Here is a 26,421-nt window from a genome sequence, read left to right as displayed (position 1 = left end):
GGGATTGGTGACATCAAAGTCGTAATCCAGGGGGTGGCAGGAGCTTTATAATGAGTGGGAAGCATTTTAACACATTTCAAAGAATTTACAGTGCAAATAAACAATAGATCCCAGCCATGTGCACTGCCACACACACCTTCAAGGAACATAACCTATAGGAACCTTCCATCTCCATTTATATGTAAATACAGTGTTCACACGCCTTTCAGATGTTAAGCATTCATGATATTTCACCCAGGACAGTTTCTTCATGGCTGAGCATCCCTCCTAGCCCACAGTCTCTTCCTGTGCTTTTGGGAAACTGTGATTACCAATGTGTGTCCTGGGTGGGGAGAGAGCCTTGAGTAGAGGCAGTTATGGAATTGAGATCCTATGCAGGAACCTACAACTGGTCTCAAGGGTCCCTACCTCGTTTTCTTGCTTCCAACTTAAAAGGAAAGAGACGGTGGCCTGAAAACAGAGATGGCATTTCAAAGGGTGGTCATTTTCTGCTCGGAGGGTTTTTCACCTTTAGTTACCTCTTAATAATTGCCCTTCCCTGCACACACACCCCTCCCAACCCCAACCCCACCCCCACCCCCGCAATGCAGGGTGGTTGTTTTCAGTATTTCCACAGACTTGAGTGCCCTCTGCTGCCCCTCTGGGCTGTCTGGGCTTATTGCACCTCACTGGCAGCCCACAGCCGGCTCATACTGACTGTGAAAAGCACACCTTCTGGTCTACCATTCAAAAGCTGCACTGGTCCCGACTCTGGTGCCAGCTTCATCTGAGGGAGCCTCCTGCCTGAGTGAATGGTGGATGCTCACTGTAGGGACGGACTTCTTGAGGGCTCTATCAGTTCTTTCGCTGGAAGTTTCAGCAAAGGTTGACGAGAGAGCGTTCTATAAACCCCCGCTTCAAGCCCTCCCCTTGCTGGTTCCGCCCACATGGCTGCTGTTGGCTGATTCTTACCCAATCCCAATGGAGGGCCTCACTTGGAAAGACCTACCAGATCCAAACTTGATTTCTCAACTAATTCTGTCTCTGACTTCCTTCCTCCAAAGCTCTAGTCTTCCTTACTGGCTAGATCCATGGGTTGTGCTGACAAGGTGTGGGGAAGCTGGCTCGGGGTGGACCTGTGCTGCTTTGATGGTTGCAGGGACTCAAATTCGTTCCCTGAAGTTTCTAACACGGTGGCTAGTTAAACACAAGGTTGGTTGTGTAAAAACATACTGCAGTATTTTATATGTTAAAAAGTACTTATCATTATCTTTCAATAACCGGCTAAGTCTGCAGCAAGGATTAGTTGTAGGTTTGATATGTTGAGGGAATTTAAAGTTGCCACAAAATTTGGACAGCAGGAGCCCAAAGAGAGTAGAATGTGTGGTATTAGATTTCGTTCCTGCTTGTTTTTTAATTTTTCTTTCTCCCCTGACGTTCATCTATGACTTTAGATGATGATGATGATGATAATAATAAACCGGCAGAATGGGTGGACAAGTTCCCTGCCCATTTAGACATTGCTAAATTTCTTGTGAAAGGAGAACCAATGATTTATTTAGAGAGAAGGGCTCATCATTTGGTGGAGTAAAGAAATCAGGAAGAAATAAGAAATGAGCCTGCCCCACACCTGTCCAACTGAAAGAAATGTAGAGAACAGTATCCTGAGGCAGGACGGGAGCTGGAGACAAGAGGGTTGGCGGGAGTCTCCTAGGTCACCTCGCTTGCAGTTTGTAGCATGACAGAAAAACGAGGGAGCCTGCCTCACCAAGGCAGAGGAGAGTACTGGTTCATAAACGCTGAAACACACACACACACACACACACACACACACACACACACACACCACAGTGAACACAGGCAGGCACACACCACACATGCACTATCAGTAATGAATGGATAAATTGGAAAAGAAGAAATACCCAGATAACAAGCTTGCTGTTTTCTGACTACAAAACTTCATCTTTATGGTGCATGTGAGAAATTCAGAACCCTAAAAAAACCAGCTTTCCTGGTTCTGTACTGCTTTAAATTTAATTGCTTTCTTTAGATTTATTTTTTGTTTCATATGTATGAATATTTTGTTTTCATGAATGTGTGTACACGCCTGGTGGTGTCATTAGAGGTCAGAAGAAGACATTGGGTCCCCTAAAACTGGAGTAATGGATGTCATTTGGGTGCTAGAAACCAAACCCAGGTCCTCAACAAGGGCTCTTAACCGCTGAGCCATCTCTTCAGGCCCTGCATTGAGTTTTAACTGTCTCCTATTTTAAAGAGATGTTTGTGTAATTAACAATTCTAGACGTGTGCTTGAAAAAAGCCAGATCATCAGTTTCACTGATGGTCCAGACAGAAACAGGAGACCTGCCATTTAATAATGTTCAAGTTATTCTCGAGTCTATAAACTTGGGATGCAATTAATTACTGACTTAAGATGGAGGGAAAGAAAAGGAGGAGGAGGAAGAGGAGGAGGAGGCAACAGCAGCAGCTACAGAGAACAAAAGCCAGCAGAGGTTCCCTACCTGACAAGCACTGTAATTAATGCTAACCCCAGGGGCTAAAGAGAGTCAGCGCACTCATGTCTGAGTCCTTTCAGTTCAAGGTAGATTGCTACCTTGTTTTAATATTAATATTACTATCTAAGAATGCAGAAACGGCTCCATTCCTTTCAGCTATCACGAGCGCTTTGAAAACAACCACTAAGTATTTCTTTCTGTTCCTCTTCATTAATTTGAAAATAATTTTTTCACTACCTGGTATAAGACTTGTAAACTGGGGCTGGAGAGATGCCTTAGCAGGTAAGAGCACTGGCTGCTCTTCCAGAGGACCAGGGTTCAATTCCCAGCACACACATGGTGCTCACATCCATCTGTAACTTCAGTTCCAGGGGATCTGGCACACTCACACAGACACAGACATAGGTAAAACACCAATGACATAAAATAAAAATGAATAAATCTTTTTTTTTTAATTAAAAAAGACTTATAAACTGCCCCCTCATGGCAGACACTAAAGGAAAATTAATTCGCTGAAGACATCACGACGCATCAGAACAACGTATCCCACGCTTCCCCTCACTTCCTAGACACCAAGTGTATCTGCTCCTGACTCTGGGCAAACTTCCAAATCACAGGTTCTTTATGCAGGCTTCGCATTGTCTGGAGAAGATAAACAATTAACTACGAACCACTTTGCAGTTAGTGTAACACTGTGAATAGTAATAAATATGAATGAAAACTATTTCTAGTTTAAAGATTTCTTTATGTCCTACCACCAAAGTCAAAAAGATGTTCCTTAATGATGTCACACTGAGGACTGGAGAGGTGGCTCAGCAGCTGGGAACACGGGCTGCTCTTCCAGAGGACCCCGGTTCAATCCCCAGCACCTACACGGCAGCTCACAACTGTCTGTAATTCAAGTTCCAGTGGTCCTGACACCTCACAAAGACATGCAGGCCAAGTGTCAATTTAAAAAAAAAAAAAAATCATTTAACAAATGATGCCACACTGAAAACTACCCAGGCAGCTAATTAACATGGAACCTTTGACTTTGCGTCTAAGCTCCTGGGGCAAGCACTAAAGTTCAATCTGTTTCCCTCTACACCCAGAGAGAGCTTAGCTCTATATGCCTGTCTTGCAGCAAACAATAAGGATGTGTGAATGCACCGTGAATGAATTGTGCGGCATTGACTTTTATTGATATGGCGCTCAAAGTCCTCAGAGCCCACAGATCATCACTTCCCTCCATGTGTCTTGAGCTCCTTACTGGTCTCTAGTCCTGCCATGCTCTTTTCATATTTCAGATTCTTTGCTTGTGCTATATGATGCTTGCTTTGCATAGGGACAGTGGTTAAAACCTGAGATCCAGAGGCAGGTGGATCTCTGTGAGTTCAAGGCCAGCCTGGTCTATAAAGCAGTTCCAGGATGGTCAAGGCTGTGACACAGAGAAACCCTGTCTCGGGTGGGGTCTGCGGGGTGAGAACCAGGGTCTAACTGCTTGTGGTGTGTCTGAGACCTGCCACTTGTTAAGAAGGCTTGGGTCACTTACATGCTTTAGTACCTGGATTTCCTCATCTAGCGAGCTGGACTGAGGTCTGTTGAGCCTGTTCAGTTTATAGTTAACAGAGTTGAGGTTGCAGTGGAGGGTGCAGGTATGGTAGCACAGGGAGGCTGGTGGAAGACACTTGAGACCTCAGGGGTTCTGGGTGGTCAAGTTCTAGTTGATGATAAATCTTGTGGCTAAGTCATCAGTTCATTGACTATCTTGCCATCCTACATTTTGAGATTTATTGAAATGCTATCAATTAAGGATTCCAGTTAAGTTAAATTTTATGGAATACCCATTTTTTCCATTGCCTAGAGCCTCATTAATGTTGGGATGGACAATTAATTAGGGAATAGGAAGTAAAAAATTGAGGATGTAAGGTTTGAGAGCTTACTTTATTCTTTCCGTGTTATCTTCTGAAGGCATGCTTTTCAAAAGCTAGAAATCATGAACTATCAACAACACAGAGAGAGGATTTATAGTACTGTGTAATATCAACTATTTCTCACTTTAAAATTTCTGGAGAATAAGGAAATAACTGTGGAAACTGGATCATTTTTCTCCACATAACTATTAATATTTTTTTGAATATTTACAATGTGGTAGACACTACACAAAGTGTCTAAACTTAGTTACTTAGCACAACACCACCACAAACGACCTCATCAGTCCACAAAGGAGAGAAACTGAGGCAAAGGGGCCTGAAGTTTTTGCTCAAGGTCAGATCTCTGAGCAGCAACTACCAGGCAGCTCCTCACCTGTCTGAATTCAACTGTGGTTGCTTAAGGCATTTTGATATGATAGGCAAACCACTGGATGACTGATGGAACTGATTGTACCCCATTCCTTCTAGATCAGTGGTTCTCAATTTGTGGGTCACAACCCCCACAGAGGTCCCATATAGATACCCTGTGTGGTGGTTTGAAAGAAAATAGCCCCCAAATGAGTGGCACTATTAGGAGGTGAGGTCTCATATATGCTCAAGCTACACCCAGTGAGACAGACCACTTCCTGTTGCTTGCAAGATGTAGGACTCTCAGCTACGACTCCAGCACCATGTCTGCCTGCATGCCTCCATGTCCCACCATGACGATAATGGACTGAACCTCTGAAACTGTAAGCGAGCCACCCCAACTAAATGTTTTCCTTTATAAGAGTTGCTGTGGTCATGGTGTCTCTTCACAGCAATAGAAACCCTAAGACATCCTGCATATCAGGTATTTACATTATGATTCATAACAGTAGCAAAATTACAGTTATGAAGTAGTAATGAAATAATTCTATGGCTGGAGGGGGTCACCATAACATGAGGAACTGTAGTAAAGAGTTGCAGCATTAGAAAGCCCTGCCCTAGATGATCTGAATTGCAGGTAGGGGTGCTTACAGACTAAATCAGATCAGCCAAATATATCCCAATGATTACTCAGAAACCAGTTGTGATAGTTGGGCCAAACCTCATCAACCGGAAGACAGTTCATCTGGTTTCTCTGTCATTTGAACCTACCCCTGTGGAGTGCAAGGAATGGAACCCACTCTCCTAATATTGGAGCTTAATAAAATCTCAGTGGCCCCTCCTTCCGCACCTCCTACCCTCAAGTTCAGTTAGGCAACACTGGATTTCATTTACTGACGCCTCACATGTGCAAGCCAGTCAAGTTCGTAATTGTTCCTTGGAACAGCTGGAGTTTACAGCTTCACTCTGCACACACTGGCACCAAAGCAAACTGATTAACTTTATACGTATCCAGCATATGGGCCAGACTGTTAGAAGACGGTCTTGGGTTCTGAAGAGAAAGAATAGTTTCTATTAACTTGACCTGAATTCCTGAGGGGTGGGGTGAAGTGTGAAGTTTTGATCCCTATCTAAGTAGAGAGATTCAAATTATAGTGACTTGGTTTCTAGTTTACTTTTTTTCTCTTTTTTGGCGGGATGGAGGGCGGGGTTCGAGACAGAGTTTCTCTGTGTAGTTTTGGTGCCTGTCCTGGATCTCACTCTGTAGACCAGGCTGGCCTCAAACTCACAGAGATCTGCCTGGCTCTGCCTCCTGAGGGATTAAAGGTGTGCACCACTACTGCCTGGCCCTCTAGTTTACTTTTTTAAGGAGCCCAAGGTTAGCTTTTATAAAGGTGGGGGAGAGTGACCTGAATGCCATACTATAAACAGATTTTATAGTAGAATAAATTAATAAACTGTAAGGCTGACCTTTTTTTCGGTGTGAGCTATTGAAATATGAAATAAATAGCAAAATAAAAGAGAAGATTCTTTTTTTTTTAAAGAGAAGATTTTTTCATTTTCTGTTTTGTTTTGTTTTTGTTTTTTGAGACAGGGTTTAAATAAGAACATTTTTCTTTTTCTATGAATGAGAATACTGGCAGAGAAAGACAGAATTTTTTCTTATATTTCTGACCATTTAGAAAATCAAAGCTGCAGCGGCGTGGTGGTGGCGCACGCCTTTAATCCTAGCGCTCGGGAAAGCAGAGCCAGGTGCATCTCTGTGAGTTCGAGGACAGCCTGGTCTACAGAGTGAGTTCCAGGACAGCCAAGGCTACACAGAGAAACCTTGTCTCAAAAAAACAAAACAAAACAAACAAAAAAACCCAACAACAACAAATAAAAACAAACAACAAAGAAATCAAAGCTGCTATGCTTGCCAGAATCATTAAAGAAATAAGACAAAATGGCCCTAAATTGAACTGTCACTTAAACATGAAAGGTGCTTTCCTCCCAGAGTTCAGAGTGATGCAGGAAATAGTCACATGGAAGCGGGATGGTGTCGAAGCTGACTCACAACAGACACCACCCTTATTGATGTTTACTCTCAGTTTTCTTCTCTCCGAGGATGGAGCAGCATCAGGGAGCCCTCGAGAACTTGGAGTGCCAGAGGAGCTTTGGAAGATGGATTTCTACTCCCAGAAGGAAGAGAGTCTTGGATGAGGAAGACAAGAGCAGACAGGCTTGGGGTCTGCAGTGCCCCGGGGGTGGGAGTATGATGAAGTTTCTACCCTTTTCACACCAAGATATCTTACAGCTGCCAGGGCTGTGGATCTACAGAAGATTCATCGAGATGTTTCTGCAGTGAAGAGGCTTTTGGACTTTCATACTCAATATTCTCCTCATTTTTTGATCATGAAAATCTCTTCCTTGGAGCTGGGGAGACGGATCAGTCACTAAAGGGCACCCACATAAAAAGCCAGTGAGCCAGCCTGCGCCTGTTTTTCCAACCCTGGAGAGCTGGTGAGACAGAAGGATCTTTCCAGCTCCCTAAATAGCCACTCTAGATGGATTGGTAGCAAGCCTCAGATTCAGTGAGATGCACTGTCTCAAAAAATAAGGTGGAAGCCAGGTGTGATAGTGCACACCTTTAATCCCAGCACTCAGGAGCAGAGTGAGTTCTATGAGTTCGAGGCCAACCTGGTCTACAGAGGAGTTCCAGGACAGTCAGGGCTACACAGAGAAACTGTGTCTTGAAAACAAACAAGCAAATAATGAGGAAAGGATATCGACATTGAGAAAAATACTCAATGTTGACCTCTGGCATGGACACTCATGCATCCATACCAGTACACACACAGGACATAAATGCACACACAAACACACACACCCTTCTATTCATCTCAAATTCCTTCCCATCTCACCATTCCTTCATTTCATATGAAGCTTTGAAAAGCACTGTTTCATACTGAAAATATTAGACATGTCTGTATGACAAGAGCCACAGGACTGTCAGATTAGACATGTCTCTGTATGACAAGAGCCACAGAACTGTTAAGTCTTTGAACTCTGTAAAACCTGAACGGTAATTTCTCTCTCACATTGGGGAGTGGTTGGAAGTCTGTATGTTTAAACATACATATATTATAAACAAATGAAACAGGGTCCAGAACGGTGAGTCAGTGGCTTACAGCACTTGCTGGTCTTTTAGAGCTTAGTTCCCAGCGCCCACAATGGGCAGCTCATAACCACCAGCTTCTTGCTGGCTTCTTTCTGGCCTCCAGAGGCACCTGAACACGCACGGTGTACTCTGACATACACACATGCACAATAAAATAATGATAAATAAATGTAAAAAGAAAAGAATCAACAGCATCGTTCCATCCCATCACCTGGCGTTTTCTTTTGGAGAACCACTGTGATCATGATGTGTCTGCATTTCTCTCCGAGAGCAAGTATGAGGTGCTTCTGCCACAGGACAGTGATTCCCCACAGCCATACCAGTCACACAGCAGCCACTGGGCATGTAAAACGTGGCTGGTCCGAACTGAAATATACCCTAAGTGTCAGCACGCACGAGAGTTTGAAGACAGTACCCCAGGCAAAAGATCTCAATTTATGCTGATTATGTGTTAAATAATATTTTTGATCTATGACTTAGATACACTATTGAAATTAATTTTACCTATTTCTTTTTATTTTTCTTTTTATTTTTTAACATATCTCACTCTGCTCTAGGGAAAGCCAACAGACATTTCAAACCACTGGGACTCAAGTTGGCACTTGGGCTAGAAATTGGTGGGAGTCCCTTCTATCTGGAAGCCTTTCTTGGGGCAAAGCCCCCTCAGTACACGTGGATACTGACTCCGGGGGTCCCCAGCTAGGTTGCTGCCTTCCAAACCTAGCTGATAGGGTGGGAGAAACCGCACAGAGAACGTAAAGAGGAAAGAAACATTGAAACTGCTGTATTTAACTTGGAGAAGAGAAACCAAGGCCGAGAGGCACGGAGGTGGGGGAGCACGGAGAACGCCAAGGGTTACCTTCCTCACCCTACCACACCACACACTTGGCCTTGTGGAGTCTAATGAAGACCAGATCCCGAGGGACAAGGATTGAAAGCCATTAACTAGTGGAGAAAGGGCCAGGAGAGTATGGGGTTTCTCCTGCTGCTGTGGACTCTGCTTCCTTTTCCAGCACATGGAGGCTGGAGCCCCTAGGGAACTCACAGGCCTCTGAAGCCCCAGACCCGGAGCAGTGATCTGGGGTGTGAGCTCATGTCCATCCCGCCACAAGGAGCCCTAGGTGGTGGGTCTGGGACACTCTGCGCTATTGCTCTGTGCTTCCGGGGGACCTCCGTGGAAGGCCCCCATGCTGCTCTCCTCCCTAGGAGGCTCCAAAAATCACTTTCAGATGCCGGTGACTGTAGTCACATCTGCCCTCCCTGTGAGTGCTAGAGGGCCTCACACTCGTTTCTAGACTGGGAATATAGAGTTCTGTGCGGAGTTCCTTCTGAAGTTCACAGCTTATTAAAAGAAATCGCAGGCTCTGGCATGCTGGCAGCCAGCACGGTAAATCACAGACCATTCTCATTTCTGATGTGCTTCAAGCACTGTTGGGACGACCAGGAAATGCGGTCCACAAACGGCTCCGTGACTCCACAGAGCCTCGGCGTGCCGGCTCCTCTCCAGCAGCTGGGAGGAGGCGCCATCCTTCTCTTGTCTCCAGCAACTCACATTTCCGGAGGAGTCCAACGCGACACCCAACCCGGAAGTCCCCCAGGAAGGGCTGTGACTGAGTTTTAAAGAATAAACCCCGGGAGGCAGGGGAGGCAGGAAGGTGTGGCGGGCAGGGTGGGGGTGGGGAGCAGAAGTCAGTCTAGAGAGGGGGATCTAACAAGTAACACAGGAGTACTGGCTATATGCTCTGCATATACATGGGACAGAAAGCGCCGACTCAAGTCTCTCGCAGCCCAGTCTTGGCGGGAGGCACGCCCCATGCGCACACAAGGCAGATCAGCAAGGCTAGGTAGGACCAAAGCGCTTAACTGCATAACTCCGATTGTCCGTTGAGATCTGATGGGGTCCCTGCGACAACATGTACTATTTCTGTTATTCCTAAGTGACTGACTCTGTCAGTCCTCTGGTCCTGACAAGGATGTCACCTACCCCAGGCTGGTCCTGGAAGGATCTCCTGATAGTTGTAGGACTAGCGGCCTCTGCCTTACTTGATCCCTGTCTTCCACAAGGACCTCTTTCTGGTGAGTCTGATCATTAGACAGATAGCTTTGGGGCAGGTGCCCCTGCCAGCTTCTCCACAGTGTAATGTCAGGAACGTGCACAGACTCATCAGTGACAAAGACAGCTCAGATTTATGTCATTTGGCCACAAGTCCCCACCTATGAGAAGACCCATGTCTGTCTATGATCACCCACCTCTTATATGAACCATCCCTAAGGCAGTCTCCTAGCCAGACGTCCCAGGAGAATGTGAGGCCGGTCAGCTAGCTAGCCCTGCCTCTTAGTTAGTGGGATGCTGCCGTGGGTTGCGCTGACAGAGCCTGTGTGAGAGACAATATGAAGGACACGATGCCTCCCACCAGCTTTCCTTCCCCACCCCTCTCATCATGAAGCCATTCTGCCCGGGACCACGGTGACTGCCTCCAGCAGGTTCAGACTAGCATTACGAGGTGCCTTGCTGAGCGGTCTGCAATCCCTTTTCCCGTCTTGCTTCCTCCTCACACCATCCCTCTCTTTGGAAATCCTATACTCGGTGTCTTGTTTACTCAATCATCCTCTTCACCCCCCTCTCTCTTGAGGTCTACAGTCTCTGGCTTAAGGAAGGATGCTTCGTCATTCTCAGACTGCCCAGTTTTCTCTATTTTCCTATTGGAAAACAAAACAAAACAACAAAGACCTCTTCCAAGAAGCCTTCCTTTAGTCAAAGACATCATTTCCTCTTAACCCACAACCTTCTCCTCCCTATGTGGCCCACTGGTGCCCTCTTCGGGGCCTCAGGCCGCGAACTGAGGAGTTACAGAAGCAGGACTCCTCTGACTTGAAGAACTGAGCAGTGAAGGTATGAACCTGCTTAAAGATGTGTAAGATGGGGAGCCGCTGATCATCACCCCCACCCCGAAATACAAAGGGCAACCAAGAGATTGAGAATGTTGGTTTTTACTACAACTCCAGTTCCAAGGAGAGATGTGTGTGACCTCAGGCAGCAGGTGGTGGAGGCAGGACTCAGTTCTGGGTGGTGAAGCTAGCCCAGTCCTTGAAGTTAGAGAATGTTCCCTCTCATTTAACTTTTTTTTCCCCCTTCCAGTTTCTCCCAAGTTCTTAACTCCTTTAAAACTCCAAACTACTATTCGGAAGTCAGAGTTTATGATTCAAATGTAGAGATAAGTCTTTCAAGTTCTTTTTAAACCTCTTCTCCTCCCTCCCTCAAGCCTTTTGCTAACAGACAACAGAACATTTTCCAAACAGGAAAGCATGCCTGGATACTGTGTTTGAATATCTTTCCTTTTAATGGTCCTCTATCTGGATCACTCAGCTTGAGAAGGTGGGAATGCCTTTCTGCTGCCATACCAAACTTTTAGTCATCAAACCACCTCAGAATTTTATCAATAGGAAGGTGTTATGGAGGAGACAATACCGTGTCTGAAATGGCCCATCTGCAGACCAAAGCGTGGTCATGTCAGCACGCTGAAAGGGAGAGAATCTGTGCTGACTACGACAGCCTTTGTTTACCCAATGCTGACTGCGAACCTTGGGATGAGAGCATCCTTCAGCATAGGCATCTTTCCCACCAGATGAGGCTGATGCTGGGAACACAGAAGTGACCCGGTCTCCTGGCCACCCCAGGCCTCACAATTTCACTCTGCATGTTCAGTCATCTCTTTAGTAGTCTATGTGAACAGGAAAGTTGAAGTAGGCATTGGGAAAACACTACGTGGTTGCTCTCTCGGATTTCACCTGTGTTTACTGTGGAAGCTTGCATGTGGAATGTCTCCCCAAGGTGCATGTGCTAAGCATGGTCTCCAGTCTTGGGAACTATCGGCAGGTGATGCAGCCTCTAGAAGGCAGGACTAGTGAGAGGCCTTCTGATCCCTAGAGGGGTGTCCCTAAAGGGTTGATGGGAACTTGACCTTTTCTCTCTCTCTCACAACAAAGGCAGTTTTGCTCCACCAGGTATAGCTGCCATGATTTGTTTTCCCCATCCCAAACCAGCAGACCCAGCTGATCATACACCAAAACCTCTAATACTGCAAGAAAAAAAAATCAATCCATCTTTTCTCTTTATGAATTGATTATCTCTGGTATTCATTATAGTCATGGGAAGCTACAAAGTTATACAACGAGCCAGGTGTTTATCTTTTCAACCTTGATAAGAAATTAAGCCAAAGCATCTTTTCTCTATCTACTAAGGAAGGAAGTGTTACCTGCTTGGCAACCCAGGGAAGGGGCTCCCTTGAAAGGGCAAGGAAGCCAGCCTGGGGCCCCTGATGCCTGACTTTGGAAGCCAAGGACAGCATCAGTCTGTCTCTTAGGAAACCTGAACTTAGCTGGAAGGAATTCTTTGATAATGAAATTAAAGTTTTCCTTTGAATTTTAAGGGGCTTTTCTTAGCTTTTGGCAAAAGCCCATATTACTGTGAAATAGAATGCACATGGAGGAGTGTGCAAAGCATAAACTCACAGTGTAATGACTCCTGTGAAGCAAGTGTCCAGGTGCCCACCATTGAGATGGGGAGCCAGGGCATCGGGGCATGGCCACTACCATTTAGGGAGCCATGAGTATGTCTGTCGTTATATATAAAATATTTATTTTATATGGATGAGTGCTCTGCCTGTACACATGTACATACACTGTGTGTGTGCCTGGTGCCTGTGGAGGTCAGAAGAGGGCATCAGATCTCCCCCAGGAGAGCTGGAGTTATAGACAGTTCTGAGCCACCCTATGGGGGCTGAGACTGGAACTCTCTGCAAGAGCCGAAAGTACTCTTAACCTCTGAGCCATTTATGTAAGTTGGAAGCAGGGTAAATTAAAATGACCTGAACAATGGGGTTTTAAGCACTTATATTATTTTGCCGGTATAACCAGGGCCTTATGTGTCTCCAGCAGCAATGCATAGCCACTTCCCCTCCAAAGAGACAACCGTGTACCTGAAACAAACGCTTTCAAATCCAGTGAAAACAATTTCAGTGAAAAAAGGAGGGTTCCCTGCAAAAGCTGTGCTATAATGATAGACAGACAGACAAACTAATGGTAGATAGGGATGGATGTTTCAGATTTTACAAGCTTCATTAACATCAGAGCTCTTGAGATTGGAGTTATGGACAGTTCTGAGCCACCATATGGGGCTGGGAATGGAACTTGGGTCCTCTGCCAGAGCAGCAAGTACTCTTAACCTCTGAGCCGTCTCATCTACATTAGTCATTCAGTGCAGGACACATCATCACTTTTGAATGGAGGTCTGAGTGCAGTTATCATGATAAGGTAATAAATTAGGGCCCAATTTCAAATAGAAAGCAAAGGCATACGAAAGTTCTCGTTTCTCTAATAATACTTCTGCGGCAGCCTCCTGCTGTCTCGATAGGCACCTTGTTAGCGGATTGTTCATGTCTGTTAACTGAACGCATTTTTGCAGGAATAAACCCAGAAAGTAAACAAATAGACCCTTGCTGTTAGTTTTGATGTTTGTGTGTAACTTCTTAATTAATATTCAAAATATGAAGAAAAGTGACCTTATGATTTTAAAAAGAAGGTAGCAGCATAGTACAAACTCAAAAATACAGAGAAGCTTGCCAGGACATCACATTTGTTTCTAGTATTTTTTCCTGCTTTTGTTATTCCCAGGTGATGTGGGGAAAATTCCGTTTGCAGGCAAAATTCAGAAAAAGTTATTATAGCTGTAATAGCAGTTCTCAACCTGTGGGTCATGACTGTTGTGGAATGTTACTTTAACTAGGCAAAGAAGTGTTACATTTGTTTGTACCATGGACTATTACTTTCACTGTGTAAAGGTGTGTTACATTTGTTTATGCTGCATGTGTTTAATTATGTAAAGATGTGTTGCTGTTTCACCTTGTCTGGTTAAGGCACCTGATTGGTCTAATAAAAAGCTGAATGGCCAATGGTTAGGCAGGAAACGGATAGGCAGGACTGGCAGGCAGAAAGAATAAATAGTATGAAGAATCTAGGCAGGAGGGAATGAGGGAGAAAGAGAGGGGGACGCCCCAGGCCAGCCAGGCAGTCGCCAGCCAGCAGACACAGAATGGACATACAGAAAGAAAGGTTAAAAAGCCCCGAGGCAAAACGTAGATGAAGAGAAATAGGTTAATTTAAGTTAAAGAAAAAAAGCTAGCCAGAAACAAGCATAAGCTAAGGCCGAGCATTCATAACTAATAATGTCTCCATGTCATGATTTGGGAGCTGGTTGGTAGCCCAAAAGAAAAAGCCTGTTCCAACTCTTTTGGACATCACATATCAGATACTTGCATTGCGATTCATAACAGTAGCAAAATTACAGTTTATGAAATAGCAACAAAAATAATTTTATGGTTGGGGTCACCACAACATGAGGAACTGTATTAAAGTGTCGCAGCATCAGGAAGGTTGAGCACCACTGAGTTATAAGGTCTCTGAAAGACAATTTAGAAGTCAAAGAGATGGGAAAGGTTCTGTTGGGGTTCCTCTTTCCTTTGGGTGACTCAGAGCAGAAGGTTCCCTGCAGAGCTGAGCCCTTCCTTCCACAGAGAGCCACCTAGTGCTTAGAACGATGTACTTGTTTTTCCTCAGCCACAGGTTCCAAGAGTAAATTTCCAAAGTTCCGAACAGATTGGACAAGTCATTATTCATGTTTTTGGGAGGGTGCATTTGCCAGCTGAAGAGTCCTCCGGATAGATCTCATTTCAGAGACTGGTCACCCTGTTACTAATGGCATCATCTGCCCAGACACCAGCTACAGAGGAGTCTCCAGTGGAGGAAACACCAGGCAGCTCTGCCCACACTTGCCCTCAGGATCCCAGGGGGTCCATATGAATCAACCTGGCTGTAGCCAAGAGGCGTCTCTAGAGGAAGCTGGCAGAGACTTTCTGGGTACCACAGAAGCATGTTTGATGGACATTAAGCTAGGTCATCAAGTTAAGATGAAGAACAGGGTGTAGAGCAGCTGTTTGCTCTCCCTTAGACACAGGATTTTCATTACTCTGCACACTATACCTTCAGCTATAAATCAGACCTTGGTGATAATTCATTCTACTTTGCAAAGATCCCAGGTGAGAGACACAGGTGCCAGTGATGTTAGGAGGAAAGAGGGAAGGACTGATTTAAAAAGCCCTCCCACTCTTCCGTAAAAGAACACCCACGCCTGTGTCTAGACAGTCTCAAAAATACAAAGCCCTTGAGAGTCGAACTGTGAGAGGAGGTCTGAGATGGCAGCCAGACAGACAGCTGGATCCCAGGTAAATCAAAGGAGCCTGGCCCATTGGCAAGACAAGAGAGCTGGGAACTCCCATTTGGGGCCCTAGCACCCTGCTTCCTGGCATGAGGACCCACAGAACAACAGCCTAAACTGATTGTCGGCAAGTGAAGCCTAGGTGTTCCAGGTTGCTTAGGAAAATGAGGGGGTTGACATCTGGGTGGGAACTGGACCAGGTAACCTCTGAGGGTCTCATGATAAGAAGACCTTTGGTGCATCACAACCCTTTACTTGGAATCTTACATGAATAGAGAGATCTGTCTCAGTAATTCTAGGTAAACCAAGCCTACCTTGGATGCTTAGCATGAATTAATGATAATGTACAGTTTTATAAAGAGAGGAGTTAAGAGGAGGCAGAGAAAACGGGAAGTTTAAGAGATGATGTGGAAAGTGTGTGTGTGTGTGTGTGTGTGTGTGTGTGTGTGTGTGTGTGTGTGTGTGAACAATTCTTCTCAGGAGTTAATTTACAAAAGAAATAGTCATGCTCTTTTCTTGAACTCAGGTTGAACCCTGACCCTGGTTAAAGAAGTTCAGTGTGGGGCTGGAGAGATGGTTCAGTGGTTAAGAGCACTTGTTGCTCTTGCAGAGGACCTGGGTTCGGTTCCCAGCACCCACATGGCAGCTCACAACCATCCATGACTCCGGTTCTAGAGGCTCAGATACCCTCTTACAACCTCTGTGGGTACCAGGCATGCATGGGGTGCATACGCATACAGATAGGCAAAACACTCAGACACCACAGAATAAAACAAAATACAGTAAATCTTTAAAAAGGGGGAAATGTGATGTTGGTGGTGCAGACATTATTTAGGCACTGACTGGAAGACACCACATTGGCTCGCGTAGGAGTCAGGACTGAGGCTCTTGGGGGTTCTCAGGTACCTGTTTTGGTCAAGGGGATTGAGAACAGTTGCTGGAGAAGTTTGTTCTCAGACGTCCTCAGGACCACAATCACGTCAGCAGGGAGAGTGTCTCTGTTTTTCTCAAGAACCCCGGAAGCATCATATAATACCTGGAAACAGATAGCAGAGTGTGCACGTTAACTAAGGCAACGGACCATGGCAGGTCGTCTGGGTAGTCATTGCCCAGCGCTGGATATAAACATCCTGTGATTCTTGGCCCTTGGACTAAGGAGCACCAGAGGAAAGGGAGAAGTTGTGCTTTTGACAGGTCAATTTATCTCAGTTTCTTGTCCAGTTATCTTTGAAGAAGAGAGTCCTACTGACGATACAGCACATCAAAAAGACTGTTAAAATATACAAAGCAATCATCAGATGTGAAACACCCATCCTCATCCTACTGATAGACAAGCAAGAGCTTAGCTAGTGGCTGAATGAGGTAAGTGTTGGGTGGCCATTATAGAGGCGGGTTTTTAGCTCATGACCGCCCCGCCCTCAGTAGCTCTCAAAGTACTCATGGAGGCGAGCGATCACTCTAAGAGTCTAAGTGGTTCTTGGTTCTCAGCAACAAGGGACTCCAACTTAAAGGTCTTTTAAGGGATATTCTCCAAATCCCTGGAGCGGTGTGGTAGTTTAAGTGAAGATGCCCCACATAGGCTCATCATATACTTTCAAGTTTGGTTCCCAGTTTGGTGGACTGTTTAGGAAGGATTAGCAGGTGTGACCTTGTTGGTGTAGGAGTGTCCCTGGGGGGTGGGCTCTGAGGTTTCAAAAGCCCATGCCAGGCCCAGTGTCTGCCTCTGTCTCTCTGTGTCTCTGTCTCTGTCTCTCTCTCTCTGCCACTATGCTTCCTGCTATAATGATCATGGACATACCCTCTAAAACTGTAAAAAAAAGCCCCCAATTTAAATGATTTCTTTTAAAAGTTGCCATGGTCATGGTGTCTCTTCATAGCAATAGTAACCCTAACTAAAGATAATAAATTCAGCAAAGAATTCACAAAGCAGAGAGAAAAGGATCCTAAAAGGAGAAAAAGAGAGAAGTACAGGTAGAAAAATGTATAGAGGAGGAAAAGATGAAAAGAGCAGACAGGAAGGAGGCAAGCCAGCGAGACCTAGGGGGTGAGGAAGGTAAGTTAACTTTCAATTGAGGATATAAATACGGAAGATAATTTGGACACATCACACATCAATAGAATAATCCCAAGTACCTTTCAAGGAACCCCATCCATTTTTTGGATCTAGGGCCTCCATAACTTCATAAGCACTGGTCACAATTCAAGTTGTTTGTCTGAGGGAACACAGCAGTGAGCGGTTGGCTATGGGACTGGACAGTTTCCTAAATCAGTCAGCAATCAGCTTCAGGGACTTGAACTGAGACGGGAGCATGATACGTGAGAACTGGGAGTTCCAGCTCCTGTGGTAAAGCCACACCTGGGTGAGTGAGATTGGGCCCTTTCACTGGACACACCTAGCGGCCCATAGACACATGGAAAGTGCTAGAAACAGCCCACTGTGTTGTCAACTGTCCTTTGTCACCTACACTCCAAATGACGTCAGAATGTGAACATCTACCATGAAACCCTGCAAAGGCTGCGGTATGGTTCCTGTCTAGAGAGCTGTCAGTTCTGGGCCCGCCTTCAGCAGGAAGTAGGAGGTACTCCATGGGCCACCCCATCTACAAACGGTACCTACCACTGAGGACACTTGGGAATTGGGATTAGAATCAAAAGGAGAGTGGAGTCTGCAAGCAGTCTGGTGAGTGCACTTACAGGGGACACAAGTGTTGGGGAATATTATTTTAAGGTGTGTTACTTTTGTTTATGCTGCATTTGTTTAACTCTGTGATTTATTTGGGAGCTGGATGGCGGGGCCCCCAAAAGAGCAGAACCAACACACACGTCTCTTGTCATTCTTGGGTCCCATAACTCCTGCCCCTCTCACCGGTCCAGCATAGTGTTGAATGCCAAAGCAGAGCTCCACGCCTTTGGGCCTCCAGAAGAACTTGCACCGTAGGTTATCTTCAAATTTATCTGTGTGCAGAGAAGAAACTGGAGTGTACATCTCTATTTTTTTTTTTTTTTTTTTTTTTTTTTGAGCTGAGGATTGAACCCAGGGCCTTGTACTTGCTAGGCAAGCGCTCTACTACTGAGCTGAATCCCCAACCCTGGAGTGTACATCTCTAAATGAGATCTCTCTCTCTCTCTCTCTCTCTCTCTCTCTCTCTCACACACACACACACACACACACACACACACACACACACACACACACACACAGCTCAGGGGTTATCACAGAAGGGGTGGGAAGAGCCAGAGGGAGCAGACGGCTGTAGTGAAGACAGTATTTGTTGTACACGACAGTAGAGTCACACACGTGAACTCACAGCAGCTCCAACATGCAGTCTGTGACTATGTCCACGTCACAGCTCGCAAGGCCTGCCCGAGACTAAACCCACCCCAAATCTCAGTGTCGGGGAGGGGCCGTGAAGTTCCACTTCTAGATGAGGGCTATTGGCATTGGTGGCTGCTAGAGGGAGGAAGAGCCAGTTTCTTTGGGGATGCAGGCCCTGAGAGGTTACCCATGCTGCAAGAGATGGCCCCACGGTCATGCCTATATAGACCTACATGGACTCAGGGGTATCAGGGTGGGGGGTTGCTTGAACACACAAAGTTGAAAAGGGAAATTAGTGGTGGAGGGGAATGAGGGAAGAATGGCTGGGAAGGGAATGAGGGACAGATTTGATCCAAACACATCACATGCATGTATGAATCCTAAATAAAATATTTTAAAATTTGACATATGGATTTAAATGTTGGAGAGTCACCGTGCAAATTGTGTGCTCTTTCAAACAAATCTGCTCCTCCAGCCAGAGACACAGAATAAGGGCTTGCAGACCAGTCCCAAGCAGCCCCACTCAGACGAGCATGTTCCATCTCGCCTTCCCTTAGCTGTTAAGATGCCACATTCCCTTCCTATCCCTAAGGAATTCTAAGTATGGACACCCAAGACAATCTCAGACCCTGCCAAGGAGCTTTGGAACCATACCAATAGGCTAGGAGGATAGATAACCTAGGTTAACTTTGTTTGGGCAATGTACAGTTAAGAGAATTAATAAGCCATCGGTGCCAACAGCTTCAACACTCTGAGCAAGTCTCCCATACATCAGTTTCCATTTGAGGAAGGAGTTTGAAACTTTCTACTCTCCTCCACAAACATCTTTTATAGTATTGTGGACAGGACTGAGAGCTCAGTGTGAGGGGCTGTGCTAGGTACTAAAGGCGGTTAAGGAACTATGGCCTGAGGGGCTTCTAACATCACAACATAGGTAAAGAACAAAGCTCATTTAATCTGAAGCCTCTACAAAAATATCATGAAGGATGGGGGTGGGGCAGGATGTGAGGGAGATAGGGAACTTGGATAATATGGACTGGCAAGATGGTTCAGCCAGTAAAGGTACTTGCTACCAAGCCTGATGACCCAAGTTCAAGCACAAGGTAGACAGAGAAGACCAACTCCTACAAGTTGTCCTTTGACAGCCTCCTATATACAAGATAGATAGATAGATAGATAGATAGATAGATAGATAGATAGATAGATGATAGATAGGTAGATGATAGATGATAGGTAGATAGATATAGATATAAGATGATAGATAGATAGATGATATAGATAGATAATAGGTAGATATATATATAGATATGATAGGTAGACAGATAGATATAGATAGATGATAGATAGGTAGATAGATATAGATATATGATAGATAGATAGATAGATAGATAGATAGATAGATAGATGATAGAGTAGATGATAGATATAGACATATGACAGATAGATAGATAGATAGATAGATAGATAGATAGATGATAGTAGATATATATAGATATGATAGATAGATAGACAGATAGATGATAGATATAGATAGATGATAGATGATAGATAGATATAGATATATGATAGATAGATAGATAGATAGATAGATGATATAGATAGATGATAGGTAGGTATATATATAGATATGATAGACAGATAGATGATAGATATAGATAGATGATAGGTAGATAGATATAGATATAAGATAGATAGTTAGATAGATAGATAGATAGATAGATAGATGATATAGATAGATGATAGGTAGTTATATATATAGATATGATAGATAGATAGACAGATAGATGATAGATATAGATAGATGATAGGTAGATAGATATAGATATAAGATAGATAGATAGATAGATAGATAGATGATATAGATAGATGATAGGTAGGTATATATATAGATATGATAGATAGATGATAGATATAGATAGATGATAAATGGATATAGATAGATAATAGGTAGATATAGATATATGATAGATAGATGATAGGTGATAGACAGATGATAGGTAGATAGATATAGATATATGATAGATAGATAGATAGATAGATAGATAGATAGATATAGATAATAGGTAGATAGATATAGATGTAAGATAGATAGATAGATAGATAGATAGATAGATAGATAGATAGACATGGATGACAGGCAGAGAGACAGATAGATGCCAGGAGGAGGTGCATATCTCTATCCGGAAGATACTAGTAAGCTAAGAAAAGGCGGCATTGGAGACTAGACTAGCAGGAATGTCTACAGAAGAGAGGGCAGTGTGAGTCTGGGAACACAGGGCTCCCGTGCTACCTGGCACTAGAGGTAGAGAGGAGCCCTGGTGAAGACATGACATGCGTTTGCAAAGAGGATGTGAAGGATCACTTCTCAGCCTTTGGGCTCAGATAGAGTATAAGAGGGAGGGCGGAAAGTACTGAGTATGAGATCTCAGGGAGAGGAAGGCAGAAGATGATAGACAAAGCCTAAGGAAATAATATGCGTGCTGGCAGTTACAGGAGGATGGGGAGGGCATAGGAGTGGTGATAGATTTAAGCCACACATTCTACCAGGACACTGAAATTCGTTTAAAAACAATCTTTAAACTTTTTATTTAAATTTATTTGTATTTTCGTGTGAATGTTTCTCCTGCTTGTTTGTACACTATATGTGTGTAGATGTCAAAGGAAGCCAGAAGATGGTGTTGGAACCTCTGTGAGTGGAGTTAAAGGTGGCTGTAAGCTGCCCAACACAAGTGATGGGAACTGAACCCATGTTCTCGGTATGGACAGCAAGTCCTCTTAACCTCCAAGCCATCTCTCCAGCGCCCCCAAGATCTATATTTTTACAACCCACCATGTGTCCAAAGTAAGATGGGTAAACTCCTTTGTAAAACTTAAAACATTATCTACGTAATGCCTTGTGCCAAGTTCCACCTGTGTACCTTTCTCCTAAAAGGTACCTACCAACCAAGGTCTGGTCTGTGGCTTGGGGAAACCGACTTTCCTCATCCAAAAGTGCGAGAAGGCCCAAGGGTTTCTGGAGGAACATGTCCAGGAGTGGGCGATTGTCTTCATACTGCACAAGGACAGCATCAACGCCTTCATTCTGGTACTCCATCTGGAGGGGAACAGACCGTGACTCTCTGGCCTGAAACTGGCCTGGGTACCACCAGGACATTGAGCCTGGACTTTCTGGGTCTAGCCATATTGAGACGTGTGAGTAACTGGGTGTGTTTGGGGCATATAGCAACAGAATTACATATTATAGCCTCAAGGCCGTGCACGCAAGCGTGACTTAAATGTGACCTATTATAGGACAGCAAGAGCTACCTCCCAGCCACTGGGTTAGAAGCTCATTATTTAGAAACTCAGGCAGGAAAGTTACCGGTAAAGTGAAATCTAAGAATGCCATCTTAGTGCTTATGGATTTCTTTCTTCCTTGAAATAAGCATTTAGGACTGGAAAACCAGGCAACTCCATGTTTCCCAGGGAGATAATGGCAGGGCTCAGGCTATTCCTAAAGTCAAGGTTTATGTAAGGTGAACAGGGACGAAGGTTCTGCAGACAATCCAGAGCCTGTGTGTTTCCTGTCTTCCTGTCATTAGCTCACAGCATAGTCTTTGTCCCCTTCCCTGCCCACGCACTGAAGCCGTCTGTGGCACCCATGGGCTTGTTCACAGCGTTCTGTTTCATGTTGCTTTCACATGGAAGGGAGTCTTGGGTTTCAGCCTGGGTCAGGTGAAGCCAAATACCGCTGAGGCTAGAGCTGCAGGGGGAGACCCTGGCACCTTAGAGCGGCCTGCTTCTCACACTGCCGAACTGACCACCGAACTATGTGAGGAATAGACTGCACATCTAGAGATTCAAGAACATTCCTCTCTCCTCCCTGGAGACACCCCTCCACTACTGGGGTACCTGATGCAGAGGCAATGAGAGATGATGATGGTGAATGTGGGTTCTAAGAACCCCATCTTAGGCTCAGGGTCACCCTGTGCCTTTAGGACACCATTATAGGTCATTTTAGCCCAACCAGGAGAGAATGGAAACATATTCAACAACAGACATGGAAGAATTTGGAAGCAAGAGTTAAATAATTGCCGTGTCACCAGCTCCACTCAAGTGAGAGAATGTACCTTTCCACAGAAATCAGGACCTTTTTCTTGTTCCCCAGACTAAATTTAGACTGTTTATTTTGACAGGACTGTCTTACCAATAGTTTCTCTATAGTCTTTTACTTGGCAGCCTGACCAACCAGTTTTTGCTTCAAATTGTGGGCAGCCGGCAGCCCCCACCCCACCCCGCCTCAACGGCTACCTGCTCAAGAGCAAACACGTGCTGATTGAAGTAGTACTGGATCTGTTCGTTGGCGATATTTATGCAAAGCTGTTCAAAGGAATTCCTCTGGAAATCCTCAAAGCCAAAAATGTCCAAGATGCCCACATTCATCCTGTCCTCTGCACTACTGCGAAAGAGAGAGAGAGAGAGAGAGAGAGAGAGAGAGAGAGAGAGAGAGAGAGAGAGAGAATGTGTCAGAAGTTGCATCTAGTTACATCTATCTCAAGACAATGAGCCTATAAGTTCATGTGACATGTGTATCCACCCACTTGGGCAAAGATGCCTCCTGCCTTTTCAAGGACAACAGTTTGAAACTTTCAATAAAATTACTTAAAAAAAAAAAAGAATGAAAAAATAATAGAATGCTATAAGTAGAGTCCTTTAAAATCCTACTCAGAGCCAGGCATGATGGCACAAATCTGTAACCTTGGCATTCAGAAGGCTAATACAGGGTTGTTGGGAGTTCAAAGTCATCCCCGGGATACAGAACAGGATGCTGTATCCAACACACACACACACACACACACACACACACACTTTAAAAAAGAGAGAACAGAACAATAATTACGCAGAAGCTCCTATGCAGATCACACAAAGGGGCCATGGCTTCTCCTACATAGTCTCCCATCTACCCACCCCAAAGCCTGCTGGGCAGGAGACTTCAGAATTGAACAGTGTCGCTTCCTCTGCAGTACAGAAAAACTCCAAGGCCCAGGGAGGAGAAAGGAGCCCTAATAACAACAACAAGAGGATGAATCTGTGCTTTAAAGCTTTTCACAGCATGTCTCATGTATTTCTCGAAACTCTCAAGGAGGATGCATTAACTTCATTTTTATAGAGATGAAAGGTGGCAGAGGACTCAGCTGATGAAGCTGTAGACGTGGGACACGAACCTGGTTTGCCTAGCTCTCCACCAAGCCTCCCTCCGCCCCCCAGTGGCTCAATCGGTCATTCTCCTCTCAGGAGTAAATGCTTCAACTTTCCTGGTTCCCACTGATGCTTTTAAGGGTGAAAGCTAGAGTCCTTTGGCTAAAGAAAACCCAAGGAGATCCAAAGTCCCCTCTTGCAAACTCTAAAAGAGACCAGTGGATGATGGATTGCTCCAGGCCTCTGCTCCCCAAGGAACTTACCATATGTTTTTATCTGGCTGCAGGAGTGTGTTGATGCGATTCACGATCCAGCTGAACAACCTCCCATATAGGGCCTTAGACATGGCGTCCCTGACGTCTGCAGCCCTGTCCACGGTGTTGGCTCGGACAATGGTCTCGCCTCGGGTGACCACACAGTGGGATGTGAGGGCTTCCTGGAGCTCTTCCGGGCTGATGCAGAGTACACGGGCAGCTGGAACAAAGAGTATGATCCTAGCTAGACATGAGGACACCCCTTCACACAGCCCATGCCAGTCAGCACCCACAGCATCTACTGTGTGCCAGGCTCCGTTCCAAGTACATCACAGTTCAGACAAGCAAGGCCCCTAACTCCAAAAAGTGTCTGGACTGGACAGCACAGCTCCCAAACTGTTCTGAAAGTTCCCCACAGTATTTAGTAAGAAAAGATGTGTGTGTGTGTGTGTGTGTGTGTGTGTGTGTGTGTGTGTGTGTGTGTCGGGGGAGGGGGGAAGGTTTAAGGAGAGAGAGGTCTTTTATCAAATAAATTGGAAGAATAGATAGATAGTCATAAACACATTGGGTAGCGATGATCCTAAACAGAGTTCTGTAGCTTAACACAAAAAGGGTTGTGTTTTGTTTTTATTAATTAAAAATTTTTTATTTATTTTACATACCAACCACAGTTTCCCCTCCCTCCTCTCCTCCTCCCCTCCCCCGCCTCTCATATACCACCCCCATCCACTTCTCCAGCTCCTTTCAGTAAGGGGCAGGCCTCCCTGGCCATCAACAAAGCATGGCACACCAAGTTGAGGGAGGACTGTGGGGGTATTGTGTCCCCCAAAATATTGTGTATTCTAATAAATTTATCTGGGGTCAGAGAACAGACAGCCACTAGATACAAAGGCTAGAAAATAGTGGCACTCACACCTTTAATCCTAGCATTCCAGAGATAGAAATCCCTCTGGATCTCTGTGAGTTCAAGGCCACATTGGAAACAGCCAAGCATGGTGACACGCCTTTAATCCCAGAAAGCCAGCCTTTAATCCCAGGGAGTGGTGGTAGAAAGTAGAAAGATATATAAGGCGTGAGAACCAGAAACTAGAAGGAATTTGGCTGGTTAAGCATGTGGCTGGTTAAGCATTCAGGCTTTGGAGCAACACAGTTCAGCTGAGATTCATTCTGGATGAGGACAGAGAGGCTTCCAGTCTGAGGAGACAAAACCAGCTGAAGATCCAGTGAGGTGAGATAGCTGTGGCTTGCTCTGTCTCTCTGATCTACCAGCATGGACCCCAATAACTGGCCTCAGGTTTGATTTTATTAATAAGAACTTTTAAGATTCATGCTACATCTGGCGCCCAACGTTCGTGTTGCGAATTCATGAAAAAGCTGTTTGCCTGTGGCCTTGTGAGCCCCAGCTCAGGCCCAAGCTACACTCAGGCGGTTGTGGTGGCGCACACCAGTAGGATTTGCTGAAGGAGACAGAGTATCCCGAGTTTGAGGCCGGCCTAGGAGGCTTGGGAGAAGCTTTGGCCCGGACTGAACCACAAACAGTGGTGGGACCATGGAAGCAGTGGCTACTGCTCCACGTTGCCAGCTCCTTCTCATCATGTTGGTGACTGCGGTGATGCTGCTACCTGGGACGAAGGGTTTACTGCTGCTGGTTCAGAGAAGAATTGCCAGGACCATCGTGTTACAAGAAAGCATCGGCAAAGGTCAGTTTATAAAAGCTTGGCAAGACAAATGGTGGGGAAAAATTGCTGTGAAGATTTTCTGTTCTAGGGAAGAATGTTTATGGTTCCGAGAGACAGACATTTATCAGACTGTGATTGCTCCAAACCACAGAGGAGGCAAAAAAAAAAAAAAAAAAAAAAAAAAAAAAAAAAAAAAAAAAAAAAGTCTGCAGGAAACCATGACCATGCCTAACAGTGACTTTGAAATCTTCAAAAAGATGACAGGATCCTACAACGATGATTCCACATGGACTATGATAAAGCCATTAAGCCGATTAACACCATGGAAAAATCGACTTTGGACTACAAACTGGTCAGAACAATTTCGAGAGGACTAGTTGAGATGATCCAGCCTGACAGACTACTCAAACAAGGACTTGAAACAAGCCCTGAACTTTCCTATTATCCAGAGACTGGACAAATGATACAGGACTTGATGATTAACCCAAAAATTTTTTTTCAAGATTCCCTAAAGATATCTTCACCCCTAGAAAGCAAAAAGAAAAAGAGAATATAGATATGAGATAGATCATCGAATCTACTCTGAGAAAAAAAAGATAAAGAAATAATAGGATAAATAGGTAGATCATTGAATCTACACTAAAGAAAAAGGGAAAGATATAAAAATGACAAAAGGTAGACTACTGAATCTATTATGAAAAGAAAAAAAAGAATATGGATATGATAAGATATGATATGATATGATAAAAAGGGAGATTATGGAATCTACTTTTAAAAAGGAACTACTTGCTTTAAATAAGATAAG

At 44.7% G+C, this 26,421-nt stretch overlaps 1 protein-coding gene across 1 annotated transcript in view; it reads right to left on the bottom strand.

Annotated features, from left to right (window-relative positions):
• Myo3b (myosin IIIB) overlaps positions 1 to 26,421 on the bottom strand; it is a 75,294-nt gene that overhangs the window by 33,353 nt on the left and 15,520 nt on the right. Inside the window, 5 exon segments of the mRNA XM_037204422.1 lie at positions 16,096 to 16,225; positions 18,056 to 18,144; positions 21,446 to 21,599; positions 22,796 to 22,943; positions 23,947 to 24,157. Of these exon segments, the coding sequence (XP_037060317.1) occupies positions 16,096 to 16,225; positions 18,056 to 18,144; positions 21,446 to 21,599; positions 22,796 to 22,943; positions 23,947 to 24,157 (732 nt within the window).

The sequence above is a fragment of the Peromyscus leucopus genome, chromosome 4 (assembly GCF_004664715.2).
Source record: "Peromyscus leucopus breed LL Stock chromosome 4, UCI_PerLeu_2.1, whole genome shotgun sequence".
Taxonomy (NCBI): Eukaryota; Metazoa; Chordata; class Mammalia; order Rodentia; family Cricetidae; genus Peromyscus; species Peromyscus leucopus.
Note: the sequence above shows the minus strand (reverse complement) of the source record. Positions and strands in the feature narration are given on the sequence as shown.